Source organism: Callionymus lyra, chromosome 17, assembly GCF_982586985.1.
Source record: "Callionymus lyra chromosome 17, fCalLyr1.hap1.1, whole genome shotgun sequence".
Taxonomy (NCBI): Eukaryota; Metazoa; Chordata; class Actinopteri; order Syngnathiformes; family Callionymidae; genus Callionymus; species Callionymus lyra.
In genome coordinates this window covers 3,075,268-3,088,147 of record NC_141834.1, presented here as the reverse complement: position 1 = coordinate 3,088,147, position 12,880 = coordinate 3,075,268, and the positions used below count along the sequence as shown (strand labels likewise).

Here is a 12,880-nt window from a genome sequence, read left to right as displayed (position 1 = left end):
GTGTGTTTGTGGGATGTGAAGTGTCCATCATCCTTTTATCCTCTGGAAAGTCATTCACCAGGACGTCTGTGAACCTTTTGATTTGCAAAAACAAATGTTGATTTGACGGCTTTGTGTACCTGCGGCGAACAAAAGAACTCCAAATACAGTTTCCCCAAGTGTTTACTCCCCTTCGCGTTCGGGGTTTCTACATAGGGGTAGATTCTCGGGAAAATTAGCATGAGTTAGCATTCAGGTGCCGCAAATAAAGGCGGCTCCTCCTGGGTCTGGTTCTCCTGAGGTTCCTGCTTCAAAGAGGTTTTGTCTGGCAGCCACAGTCCACAGTCTGATTGTTTCAGGAGGATGGAATGTTCTGATCTGAATGGCATGAACAGAAAAGGAAGAAGTCACTTCTCAACAATATAGATCAAATGAATCCTTCCTGAGAGTTTATCCATTCGTGATGCGACCGGAAACTCTTGAACTCTTCACCTCTTCTCTCGAGTCTTTCCCGAGACGGATTTTCCCAGCATTCTCACAAACATTGACCGTTTCAAACAAACCACCTGCCTTTCCTTCAACCGCTGAGCGAGAATGACTTCTCCACTGCAACTAATTTACATCGACATTTCTATCATTTAGCCTGCCCACGGTGACGGCACAATAACCGCGGGAAACTGATGGCGGCTGTAATGAGACGGCCGGGAGAGGCTAATAAGAAACGCGTTGGTGGTCGCATCACTCTGCTGCTGCTGTTGAGGACGAACGCGAGAGGCTCGTCGTTCTCAGACAAACATGTCATGAATAAAGGATCGAGGCAGGGTCGGAAGGGACTAAAGTTTATCAAACATGAGATCAAATGGAATTATTTGACTCCGCTGTTTTGTTTGCTGTCGAGGGGTTGTTGTCTGGAACGATCATACCAACATTTTTACACTGAAGTTAAAAGGCGAAGATTTAAAAAAATACATGTTTATAAAAAACAAAAGTTGGGAATAAGAAGAAGAATTAGACTGTGTAACAAAAAGTCCTTCAGTTTGAAAATATTTAGAAAATAATGATTCAAATATTTCATATAATATTTAGAAACGTTTATTGACACAACATGGGATTTGTTGTGGTGTCAGTAAAGAAAAGAAAGGATGAAATAATAATACAAAAGTTTTGTCAAAATAAGACAAAATAAACATTCGAAAAACAGAACCGAGCACCAAGGCCATTCTACAGTGCCTTTAATTAAACATTTCAATAATAAAAACATTATTCAAAGTAATTCTGTGTTTAAAACATTTTTTATTCAAACATTTGAAATGTTAAATTGCAGTAAAAAAAACATAAATTAACGTATACATTTTGATTGGAGGTGAATCTATGATGTTTTAATTTCATTTATTTTTCGTTTTTTAAAAAATATTTTAAAATTAATTTCATTAATTTTTAAGCAAATTGTGCTTAAGTCCATGTTAGAATAAAACAAAACACAAATATTATAAAAGGATTTTCTGTGTTCAGTCTTTTCAGGCGAGAAACCCTCAGTGTTTTCCATCATGTTAAATCATGTAGAAAAGGCCAAAAAAATGAAATTGTTTGTAGTAACATGTGTGAATGACTGCAAAGAAAATATCAATGTATATTAATCTAAATCTGTTTCTGGGTCATGAATCTATATCTTCAATATGATTCAATTTTTTTTTAGGTTTTGTTCTCTTTATAGAGTGACAAATCCTTCAAAAGATTCCTGAATCCAGATGGTAATTCATAACACCATTAAAATATAATCATTCAAACGTCCTGAAAAGATCATTGAAATCCATTTGAATTATTTTGCTAGTAGACAAACTACATCATCTTCTTGGCAGAGGTAATGATTGAATAAAGATTACAGTTGAAGTTAAACTAATGACACAAATGATATTTGTGAGTCCCTCTGGTCACGTGTCTGGTCTCACGTCTGTGCAAACATTTGAAAAAGGCCATCAAGTCACAGTGGGAAGACGGCAGGCTAGGAGACTGAGGCAGCGAGTCTAAAGGTCAAATAAGACTTCCATGCTTTGATGGTCCAAAAGAGTCTTATCACCAGTGTCTGTCACCGTGGAGACAGCTGCTCGCTTCAGCTCCGCCACGGGGGAGTTCAAATCTCCAGCAGGAGAATGAGGATTTTTTTTTTCTTGAAAGCTGACAGAAATAGAAATATAGGAGCTCACAGAGCTGAACTTTATACACCTTATTGTTTGAAGACGGAGCATTGTGATTATCAAACAATTCCTGATCAGCTTTTTAGGAGATGAACTCTGCTGTCAAGACCATCAAACCTACAGTCTGAGAGGAGACAGCAGTTGAATGATGGGAAGTGTGTTACCAGAGCTGCGTTGAGAGTGCACAACATGGGTTCAAACGCTCCCTGACAGTGTTGTCATGACGATAGACGGGAGGTGGATGACTAACCCTCGTCCAGATTTTCAAGAAACCAGCGTCACATATTTATTGACAAGCTCTTTCATCAACTTTCACTCAGCGACTCGCAGCTCTGACCTGTTTTTAGTCTTTTAATGTAGAAAATATGTTCTCTTTATTCAATGAACATATTTCGAGAGAGATTTCTCTGTGTAGGAGCAGATGTTTTAAAAAAAGACTTATTGTGAAGAATGTTGTCTAATGGCTCAGCTCTTTCTTCACCTGATCAATAGTTCGAGGCACTATGAAGAAGTTGTTTTTCTACATTATTTGCTTAGTTTTCTTAGACAATTATGTAAAATAATATATTGTTGCTGTTGAACATAATACAAAATAAAATATTGCTTCATCTAAGCTTACGTGGAGCATTCAAATTTCCCATGAAAGGAAGAAGATTGCAACATAAGTTCTCTTTTCTTAACCTACTTTTGCTCCTAGTGTTTGTTAAAAAAAAAGAGAAGAACCAAGGGCAGCTTAGTTAACACTTGTTTATTTTTTGCCAGTTTGTGTTTGAGAAATAGAATTATGGGTTGTCTGTCAGGAGAAAAAGTGCATCAGTACAACCAGAATATTCAATGGTTAAATTAAACTTAAAATAACAAAAACCTTTCTATTTTACCAAAAAACTACCAAACACAGATTTTCAAAGGCTACTAATTAAATAATATTGAATTTAGAAAACAACATTTTTTAAATAATTTGAATTAGTATAAAAATGCATTATCATTTTTTTTATTAAATTATTTTTACAAGTTAAATATTCAATAAAAAGAAATCTAACCTTTCGATATTTTCTTATTCAAAATTGCTAAATTAATATATTTAAAAGTCAACAATTAAAACAATTGAAATTGTTAAATTAAATTCAATCAAACTGTTTTGCAATTTGATTTCTGTTTGTTTTGATTGATTGATTTTTGATTTGTTGTCTCTGCTGTGCCTGCAAATTTGGATCAGCTTCGTTTCTACCTTTTTCTTTTCCCCGACTGATGTGCAACGAACCTAAACATTTCTCATTCAGTAGTCGTAGTTACTCGGTCTCGCCCTCTGACCTGCGACTACTCCATTAAAACATCTGTCCCGACATGAGCAATGACCCTCTTACTCATCACGGGAACTCATCCTCACAAATAAGCTCCGCACGACAGACGCTTAAATATCTTTTGTGTCGCTTCTGTTTGACGCGACTTTAAACTCTGGTTTTTCACAGAGACATCGTCATTCATTAGAGTTTCTGAGCCGAGTGAAGAGAAAATAGCAAGTTGCAAAAATCTACAGCTTCTGAACAAACACGGAAGATGAAAAGAAACATTTTCTTCTCCAAGTGTCATCTCTCTCATCACAGCTCGTTGAACACTGTGTAATTGGAAACCGCACATTTACAAATGATGTAACGGGCATGCCGCTAAAACAAATCCCACAGCAGACCATTAACACGTAATATGCAATTAGTTACCATGTGAACGTGGAGCCCTGACGGGAGCGATTAATCCAAGACAAGATGTTCTATGGCAGCACGAGGATGACCCATCTGTGCGCCGACAAAAGGAGTGGGTTGGTGGTGGGGGGTGGGGGGGTGGGCAGGTGTATTCAGACAGCGGGGCGCTCTTGAAAGGTGGGCAGAGGCGCACAGCCATTTGACACCGTGGAGCCACATGTGGCGGCCCCCCGACAGACGGAGCTGCACCAGAAGTTGCTGACGAGATGCACTGCAGGTGATGAAGCTGCTATATTTACCTCCAGATCTCCACCCAGCCCCCATCACCTTCTGCTCTCTCCGGTTCCAACAAAACGACCTTGTTCCTCGTCACTCGGAAAGTGTGATCGTCGACACAGAGGCGTCATCATTTCTGGATGTCATAGGGATATACAGGAGTTGTTCTTGTGTTATTTTTTATTAAATAAACCACAAGACAGGACCTTTTTATTAGACCGTTCAAAGGAGGACCAGAGAAACTTCTAGTTTGGCCTCAACTCTTTTTCTCATACTTTAGTAGGAAGGGTTTCAAACCTCGTCTTCATCACTGACCAGTTTCATTGGTTGGGAGTAATCTGTTCCTTTTAAGAGTTAAAGGCTAAAAAAATTAATCCATTTTAACGTAGCGACCGCAGCTTAGAAATGGCCACACTGAGATAACCATAACACATCTCTCGGTGGTGCCAGCTAGTCTCTGCTCCAGGACAGACATCTGCGTAAGTCAACTGATAAACAGATTCTCTCTAAAAGAAATCAAGTCCAGTAACTTTCCACCACGACCACGTGGCAAGGCCATCTTAGAAGCCAATTGTTTAGGTTTAGCTGACCAAAAATAAGTGGGAATGCCCAGAGGGGTTTACCTTAAAGCATCTCTAGTTGGTTTTGGGTTCCTTAATATTTTTGTACTAAAATAACCTAAAACTAGTTGAATGACTCATATACCTTGACTTGAGGTGTTTTGTGTGATTTTATTTTCACTGTAAAAGTTCTTGATGGTGAGAACATGGTATAGATCGCGCTGGTTGTGGTGGGGGCGGGGTGGTGGTACAAAAACAAAGTTAAAGTTATGTTATCAACAAAGCCGTCATAACGCATATCATATTTCATTATCCACAATCTGCTGAAAACCGGGACATGGAAACTTTTAAGACATTTAGCGAGTGCTCATGGGAAATGTTGTCTTCTTGGGCTGAAAACTACCACTTTTCTTTCAACTTCGCCTAGAATCGCTTTAATATTCATACTATAAAAGATGCAGTTGGCACTCGAAGACATCTCTGCGATAGATCTCTGCTTTGCCAAGGCCCATGATCATGTAAGTCGTGTCTCTGACTTTTGCATATTTCACTAAACGGGTATTTTCTGTTAAACTCATTCTGTGTCCTTCTATACCACCATCATGTATCGATACCGGGGAAGGGGTCGGTTCATCGGATCACAAAACCCCAACATGACGTTGTAGAAAATCCTGCCTTTTTTCAAAATAAAATATCAATACGACGAGCACTATGGGAGTAGTTTTTAAGTGAGTCATTTTTGGACCAAGAGCCTAGCATAGCCTAGCTAGCCTAGCAATGTCTGCTGACAACAAGCTTAAAAATCATAGGGTTGTTTATTCTTTTCAGAAATTCTCTTCCTTCTATTCTATTCCTCTTGTCGAAGCTTCAATACAGACGAGCACCATGGAGGTATTTGGATGTTTTAAAGTGTTTAATTTGGGATGAAGATGAAACTGAGGATCATTCGTTAAATGAACATACATTTTTGTCTATAACTATATAAAGGAACAAATTACTGAAAATAATCCCGACCCTTAGTCGACACAAGGGTGGGTCGAAAATGTAGCACTTTATAAAGGAGTTGAATCTGCAGACCGTGTCCAGCGTCACGGGTCAAGATGGTACTTTATCATCATGCTATGTTGAAATGGAGTTTTCTAGCAACTGCCAGAGGAACCTGAAGAGTTCATGCGAGCATGTGAGTGAATCTGTGCGAGCATATATGTTTCTAAAGCTGCCTTGTGTTGCATGCCTCACCGGCGTCTCCGAGTCAAGATGATTCAGGCTCATCACACGCGTGACATTTGTACTGCGTCATTTATCCTGCACGAGAGAAGATTCCCGGTGAGATCACATGAAAACTGGGGAGCGGGAACACAAGTGTGCACTCTTGAGCATTACCTTGGTTCTCTGGCACATGAGACCTCATGCAGAGTCTCCACACGTCACGCTGGTCTCAGTCACGCGAACTCCACCTGCTCGTGGAGGAGGAGAGGCCGAGGTGTTCGCTTGTCAACAGGATGAGCAGCGGAGGGATGGAAGGTCGGGCTTCGGCTTCCTCGGGAGAGACGGCAGGATTTCCTCCAGGGAACGGAATCTCGAAATATGACGCTTTATAAATAGATTCTCTCCACTTGGAAGTGTAATGTGGACTCAGTGGGAGAGCGAGGAGTGAAAACTGCTCTGACTGTTTCTCCTCTGCTCTTCTTGTACTCGTCGGGGGGGCAGCAAGAGCCTCGCTGATGAAGTACTGAACGGGATTTGAAACAATGCCTTTGTTTTTTTAGTTCTTCTCAGCCGGAGTCGTCATGCCGACGTGTTTCCCACTTTTCACGGTATCACAGGAGATAAATGTGGAACTATGAGAGGTGGATCATCCAGATGGGTTTCTATGACCCGAGCATTTATTTCGACTCCCCCCTGTTTGTTCTCTGTCTCCTACATGGTACAATATCGACCTGTTCCTCTCACTTTTATGGATGGAAGTAGCCTCTCGGACAAGAACGTCCTCCTTAACAGGGATGAATAAACATCTACACTGATGTAAATGTGTTTAAATCACAATTGACATGAGCAGATGCTAATGTTAAGATTCTAACTCTTCAGTTGAATAATCGAAACTTACGACTATGTCGGTATCAAAGTATATTAGTGTCATCAGATCTAATTTGTAATGTTGTTATTTAAGTAAAGTAAAGAATATTGTAATAATTGAATTCAATTGTTTCTATATTGAAATGTTACCATTGTTTTTGTTTTTTACTTCTTCTTAAAGTAAATTTAAATAGTTGAACATTTTCAAAATTATAAAATTTGTTTTTACACATAGACTTTGATATTATAAGTTCCAAAATTCCTTTGAAAATTCTAAATTCAATATTTTTAGTTTATAGCTCTTTAAATTTAATATAAAATGTGTGCACCATTATACCAAACGAAATTCAATATATACTTTCATACGTCAGGCTTTTCGCAGTAAACATATGAATAAAGATATATTTTAAAGAATGATTTGTTCAAATCCAGATTATTATTCAATATATTCAATCAACAATTTAAGTACATGACAAATCTAGATAAGATTCTTAATGAAATCATCACTTAACATCACTGGTGATGTGTTCAGGTGCATCAGAGTATTTCAGAACACATACATAAAAAAATAAAGTAAAAGAAAGTACTATACTTTATTAAAAATAGCTTTAAAATGATATTAAATTGATAACAAGTTGTTCTTAACGTTGAACAATAACAGTGTTTAATGTTCTGCTTTTATTTCTAAGTGTTTTGCCGTCACTTCTGTCGTTGAAGGTTTCAGGGTTTTAGGTTTGCTCACCACGAGCCGAGAGAATCGTCCCGGCAGGTCCGTCCTGCTGGCTGCATCTCTGACTCTCATCTGCGTTCTTCTCCCTGCAGGGTGGAGAGAAGCCAGACGATCTGTCCGTCATACCGGCTGCAGCTGGAGGACTGTCTGTCTGCGGAGCAGGTGCCCACGCCGGAGCTCATCCAGGGCTACGTCAAGAAGGTACGACCGCGCCGCCCTCGCCAACGATTGCTCTGCCAGGCTGGAGGGGAAGCAGGAGATAAGGAGAGGGTTGGGGGTGTGGGGGGTTGGAGTTCTCTGTCAGGAGCTGAAATTAATTTGTGTGAAAAAGAAACACATGACGAAACACTTTCATTCCGCTATGCATATTCTTTCTGCTTCTTTGGATATGGGGGCAGCAGACGTAGCGAAGAAGTCCAGGTCCATCCTGACTATCAAAGTAACAATGTCCCTCCACACACATAGATGGAGTCAGTCCCTGTGAACTCTGTCTGTATATTTAAAAATTATGATTTGATATCCTCTTGTGTTATTTGATTTATTTATATATTAAAACGTCAACTTTTCAAACTGTCTCTGACTGCAGAACAACAACAAGACAAATTAAAAAATAAGATACAGCCACATTCAAGCTAAAACATAAATAAAGCGGTAAAAACACAGTTTAAAAAATTGCTGACGGTTTAAGAGAACCTGTCGAGGTCCAGGTCATTAGGTGGGTCAGAACAGAGGTCCACATTCGATGAACAGTTTAAAGAGATTTATTTAAAAGCCACCAGATCATCTCCCTTAGATCCATGTTATGACCTGCAGCAGAATCTCAGACAGACTCAGACGTCTGGCTCCAAGCGTGGAAAAGGGTATAAAGTAAGATTCCCACATCTTCAGTGGTGTTCTGTGACTCGGTATGGAGGCCAGAATCGGCTCCATCTTCCCGGAGAGCAGCATGAACAAAGGTGGGATGAAGCACGTGACGCCACTTTTGAGAGAATCACACACAACTTCATCTGTCTCGACTGAACAAACCCTTGGATAATTCACAAACTGCCTCCTAGGTGAACCAAAGACGCTCCGCTGCTACACTTTGTTGTTGATTTATTCATTCATTCGTTTGTTTTCAGAACGCTCGTCTGATTAGCAAACCAAATGTACTTTACAAACAAAAGTCTATTTTCCACCTCAAAGTTTCCCTCCCTTGGTTTTGCTGCGTCATCAGCTCGACTGATCCGCACACAAGCGTACGTGAGCTCGGACTCTGAAGACTCCTCATGTTCCTCCTGCCCTTCCATTAGTCATGCGAGCGCAGTCCTGCAGGACCTCATTACTGTTGGTTATCATTTTAATCTACTGAGCTGCTGGAGGAGAGGCGTGAGGGGGGGGAGGGGCTACTGGAAATCTATTAAAAGGGAAGCAGACTTGTCTGAGTGGCGTAGGAGTGAGCGAAGAAGAAGTCCATCCTTCTCCGCTCACTCATCCCTTTATTCCCTTCTTCACTCGCTCCTCGCCGGCTTTCTTCTTATCTCTCCTCCCTCACGCGTTCCTTCTCTCCATCCATGGTGACCTTCACCCGCCTTCTTCTGCCTAATAAAGTAGCAGATGCAGTTTTTCCACCGCGGGCTCTTGATAGAAGCGCCACATCATTACGGTTAATGAAGAGAAATGATGCAGCGCAAAACAATGATTTCGTTTTTTTTTTTATGACCTCAAAACCTCATTTACGCGACCTGAGGTGGCTCGTCGTCGTCGCCGTGAAAATGTTGAAATTTGACTTTTAAATGATGCAAAGTTTGACCGAGTCCTTCTAATGGCTTTCAGATGAAAGAGTAGCCATCTTGAAGTTGACTCGCATTAGTTCAGCGAGGAGAAAACAAACTTCTGTGTGTTGGGAATGATCCAAGGGTTAATGAACTGGTATTTAGATAGAAAGGTTCAGAAAGTCCTGCACATAATTAGCAGCAATGTTTTCTTAAATATTCTCATTTTTATACTATTTTCATTTGATCACTTCGTTATCAAGTTGATGCTTTTAAAGATAAACCACATGCTTTTCAAATAGAGTTTTCATTTCTGAAAAAAACAACAACATATTTTATTTCTGTCCTGCACTTTTTAAATATCAAGCTGTATTATTTACATTTTCATTACAAACACACTGATTATTTTGCAGGAGCCAAGGTCCCAAGCAGTTTGATCAGATCAGTCTTGTTGGTAGTGTGATAGTGGTTAAGGGAACTTAATCAACCAATGTGTTGATTTAAGTGTCTCTTAAATAGATGTTGGACTCTATTGTATCATCAGCATGTGTCTGTTTGTACAAAAATATCTTTTCATTTAAATCTTAACATTTGAAAATTATCTCACCTCTCTGAAAACTCTTTGTTTTTCTGGAGATTAAATCTTGTTTACCATAACCACACCCACTCTGCTGTGATTGGTCCAACTTCAGGGTTTGTCACACAGTGTCATCAATCCAGGAATTCTCCACCTCCAAGGGACTCGTTGTATAAACCAAGCAGGGCGTGATTTATATTTGAAACATGTGTGTGAGTCAGGAGAGTAAGGTTTTCACATTAGTTGGCCTTTAATTATCATATGATCCATTGAAGGTTACAAAAAGAAGTGCGCAATGCTAGCTGCAGTGTGGTTAAATATAGCACTGCGTAATACTTTGTATCTTTATATATGTTGAAGTTTAAAATGTTAATTGTGTAAATGTGCAATACAACAACAAAATATGAATTTTAATCTCCAGCTGAGATATTTTCTTGAAATCCTGAAGTACATTGATGAGTCGACCTTGTGTGTAATGGGCTGGTTAAGATATTGTTGAATAACACAGCTTGAGCTGGTGTGGACACTGATGTGACAAAACGTCAGTTCATAATAGAGACACCATCACGATGTATGTCAAAAACTAGATCACAAATAGCCAGAGCTTGTTACAAACTTTTCTGTGCATTTTTAGTTCAGCAAAAAAAACTGAAAAGCGTTTCCTCTCTATTTTCAATCTGAATCCATCAGCGCTCCGACATCGCGCCATCCTTCCTCTCCCGACATTACCATTAAATGAACAACAACAGTTGCGCCTTTTTATCGTTTCCATTACGGCGCAGAGCTGTCGGTGAAAATGATGAGGAAGCTTCCGGATATTAAACAATATGCCTAGAAACAATGTGACTGTTTTTCCAATTTAATTTTGTGCTGAATAACCTGTTCCATTAGATTGTTATTCTCCCTCCCTTTCCCGGCTGGAGACGAGGGGTCGGGGGGGCAGACACAAACGAAGAATGGCACCATTAACATACTTCGACAGTTAACGTTTCAATCTCGCTACATGAGAGGATCCCGGTGTTGACATAAATGTCAGCCGACAGCAGGGATGAAAATCACAAACATTAAAAGGATGAAAATATTAATATGTGATATTTAATGATTTGCTATGTCAGCAGAAATTAATCTTACGTTGGGGAAACCAGTGCAAAGATACTTAAAGACTCACTTAGAGTTGTATAATCTTCCCATTTTTATTTCTTCATGTATACTTAATATTACTTGGATTATTTATTCTGAATTGATCTGACCATAAAATTGAAATGTGAAGGATTTAAAATTAAAGAACACATTTTATTATAATTAAAAATACTGCTATAGTTCAATAATATTATATCTTTCCTGGTGTGGAATTTATTTTATTTTGGTCTCAGGTCAGGGTTTTTGCCCTACATTTTTACCTTTATTACTTTATTAAATGCTTTTTTAATCAGAAAAATAATTTTAATAAGGTTTTTATTCCCATTAAAACATGATATTGTATATATTTTCCATCCGTACAACTTGTAAAAAAAAATTTTGGGGGGGGGTAACTAAAAATAATAAACTGTAAATAAAATATATGTAATATAATATTGTCAATATAAGTGAATAAATGTGTCTGATATATACAGTATGGATTAAGTTGTATTAAAAACATGGAAATGTGTTAAAGGCTATGTAAATTGGAATTGGAAAGTCTGATATAGGTAATATCTTGGAATAAAAAGTAATATATCTTTAGATTTTGACATTATTAAATACACTTATTGTTAAAGCTGTAGTTCCCAGTTTGACATCGGTCAAACAAGGTCACACAAATAATCAACTTTGAAGACTAAAGATTATTTGTGGCTTTAACATCTGATATTTGTGCTTGTTGACAGCAAATCCAGGACGCTGCAGATCAGGGCGTGATGTTTGTGGGTTTTGTCCAAGAGCCATACGGAGCGCCGTGCACCAGGATCCTGGAACCAGAGACTCCCTCTCTCTCCCTTCACTCCAGCCCCAGCTCCGTGCTGGGCTCATTGGGCAGCTGCAGCCCCTCAGACCCCTCCAGCCCGAGCAACCACAGACCCCCCGCCGTTCAGGAGGTCCACAAAGAGTCCTGCGACGGATCCGCTAGCGAGGAGAAGAACGGGGTGATGGAGAGTTCACAGAGAAGGACGGAGGACGTGGTGGATGAGGACTGGGATGCGGGGTCCCCGACCTCGGAGCTGGACTTCAGTGAGGACGGGTGTCACAACAACAACACGGGAGCTGACACGGACTCCAAGCAGCGGCCCAGATATCGCCTCCGGGGAGGGAACGGTGAGTGGTCGCCACGGTTACCAGACTAAACACCTCGGAAGAGGAGAAAACAATATTTGATTTGACAAAGAGTCACTCGGGGTCGACAACACAAACACCCTGTATTGAGTTGTCGAGTTGTGCGTGAGTAGATACGACAAGCGTGTCCAGACGAAGCCTCGCTAATGAAGCCTCAGAGGGGCTAAAGGTCAAACTATTGCATCAAAACATGATTCAGGAATGATGGCAGATGTGACCGGCTGTTCAGGGACACACGCAAAACATCTCTGACAGAAACACAATTATTTAGTCTTCAGTACGTCACCAACCTTCTTACAGATGTTTTAAAAATGACCTAGTCATTGACAGGGCAGACCTCTGCCAAGCAGCTCCTTCACTCATCCTACTCCACGTACCATTTTTAAAATAATGTCTGAGCCTTAATGTATTTGAATCTTAATTTCCGTTACCTCAGACACACTTTTGACTTTGATCCATTCTTTTTGTAAAAATATCCTGAACATCGGACGGATGACGGATCAGTCGCTGTGAAAACTTGTCTATTTGCCACAGAGATTCCAACTCAGCTTTCAAGATGTTGTTTCAGCATCTGACGGCTGACGTGGTTCTCCTTTGAAGTCTTACCTTTTGGCGGCGTGACTAAAGAACAGGAGGGCGATCCCTCTCCCAGCGCTTGGCAGGAGCATCAAATGTCATTTCCTCGATTGCCTCAAAATGACACAACAATGAGCCGCCCCGGGATGTAAT

The 12,880-nt window shown here is 39.9% G+C and overlaps 1 protein-coding gene across 1 annotated transcript in view; it reads left to right on the top strand.

The window, feature by feature from the left end:
• The window catches only part of rftn1b (raftlin, lipid raft linker 1b), a 77,395-nt gene that overhangs the window by 41,147 nt on the left and 23,368 nt on the right, over positions 1-12,880 (top strand). Inside the window, exons 4-5 of the mRNA XM_087813201.1 lie at positions 7,606-7,714; positions 11,710-12,133. Of these exons, the coding sequence (XP_087669327.1) occupies positions 7,606-7,714; positions 11,710-12,133 (533 nt within the window). The remainder of the gene's footprint in view (positions 1-7,605; positions 7,715-11,709; positions 12,134-12,880) is intronic.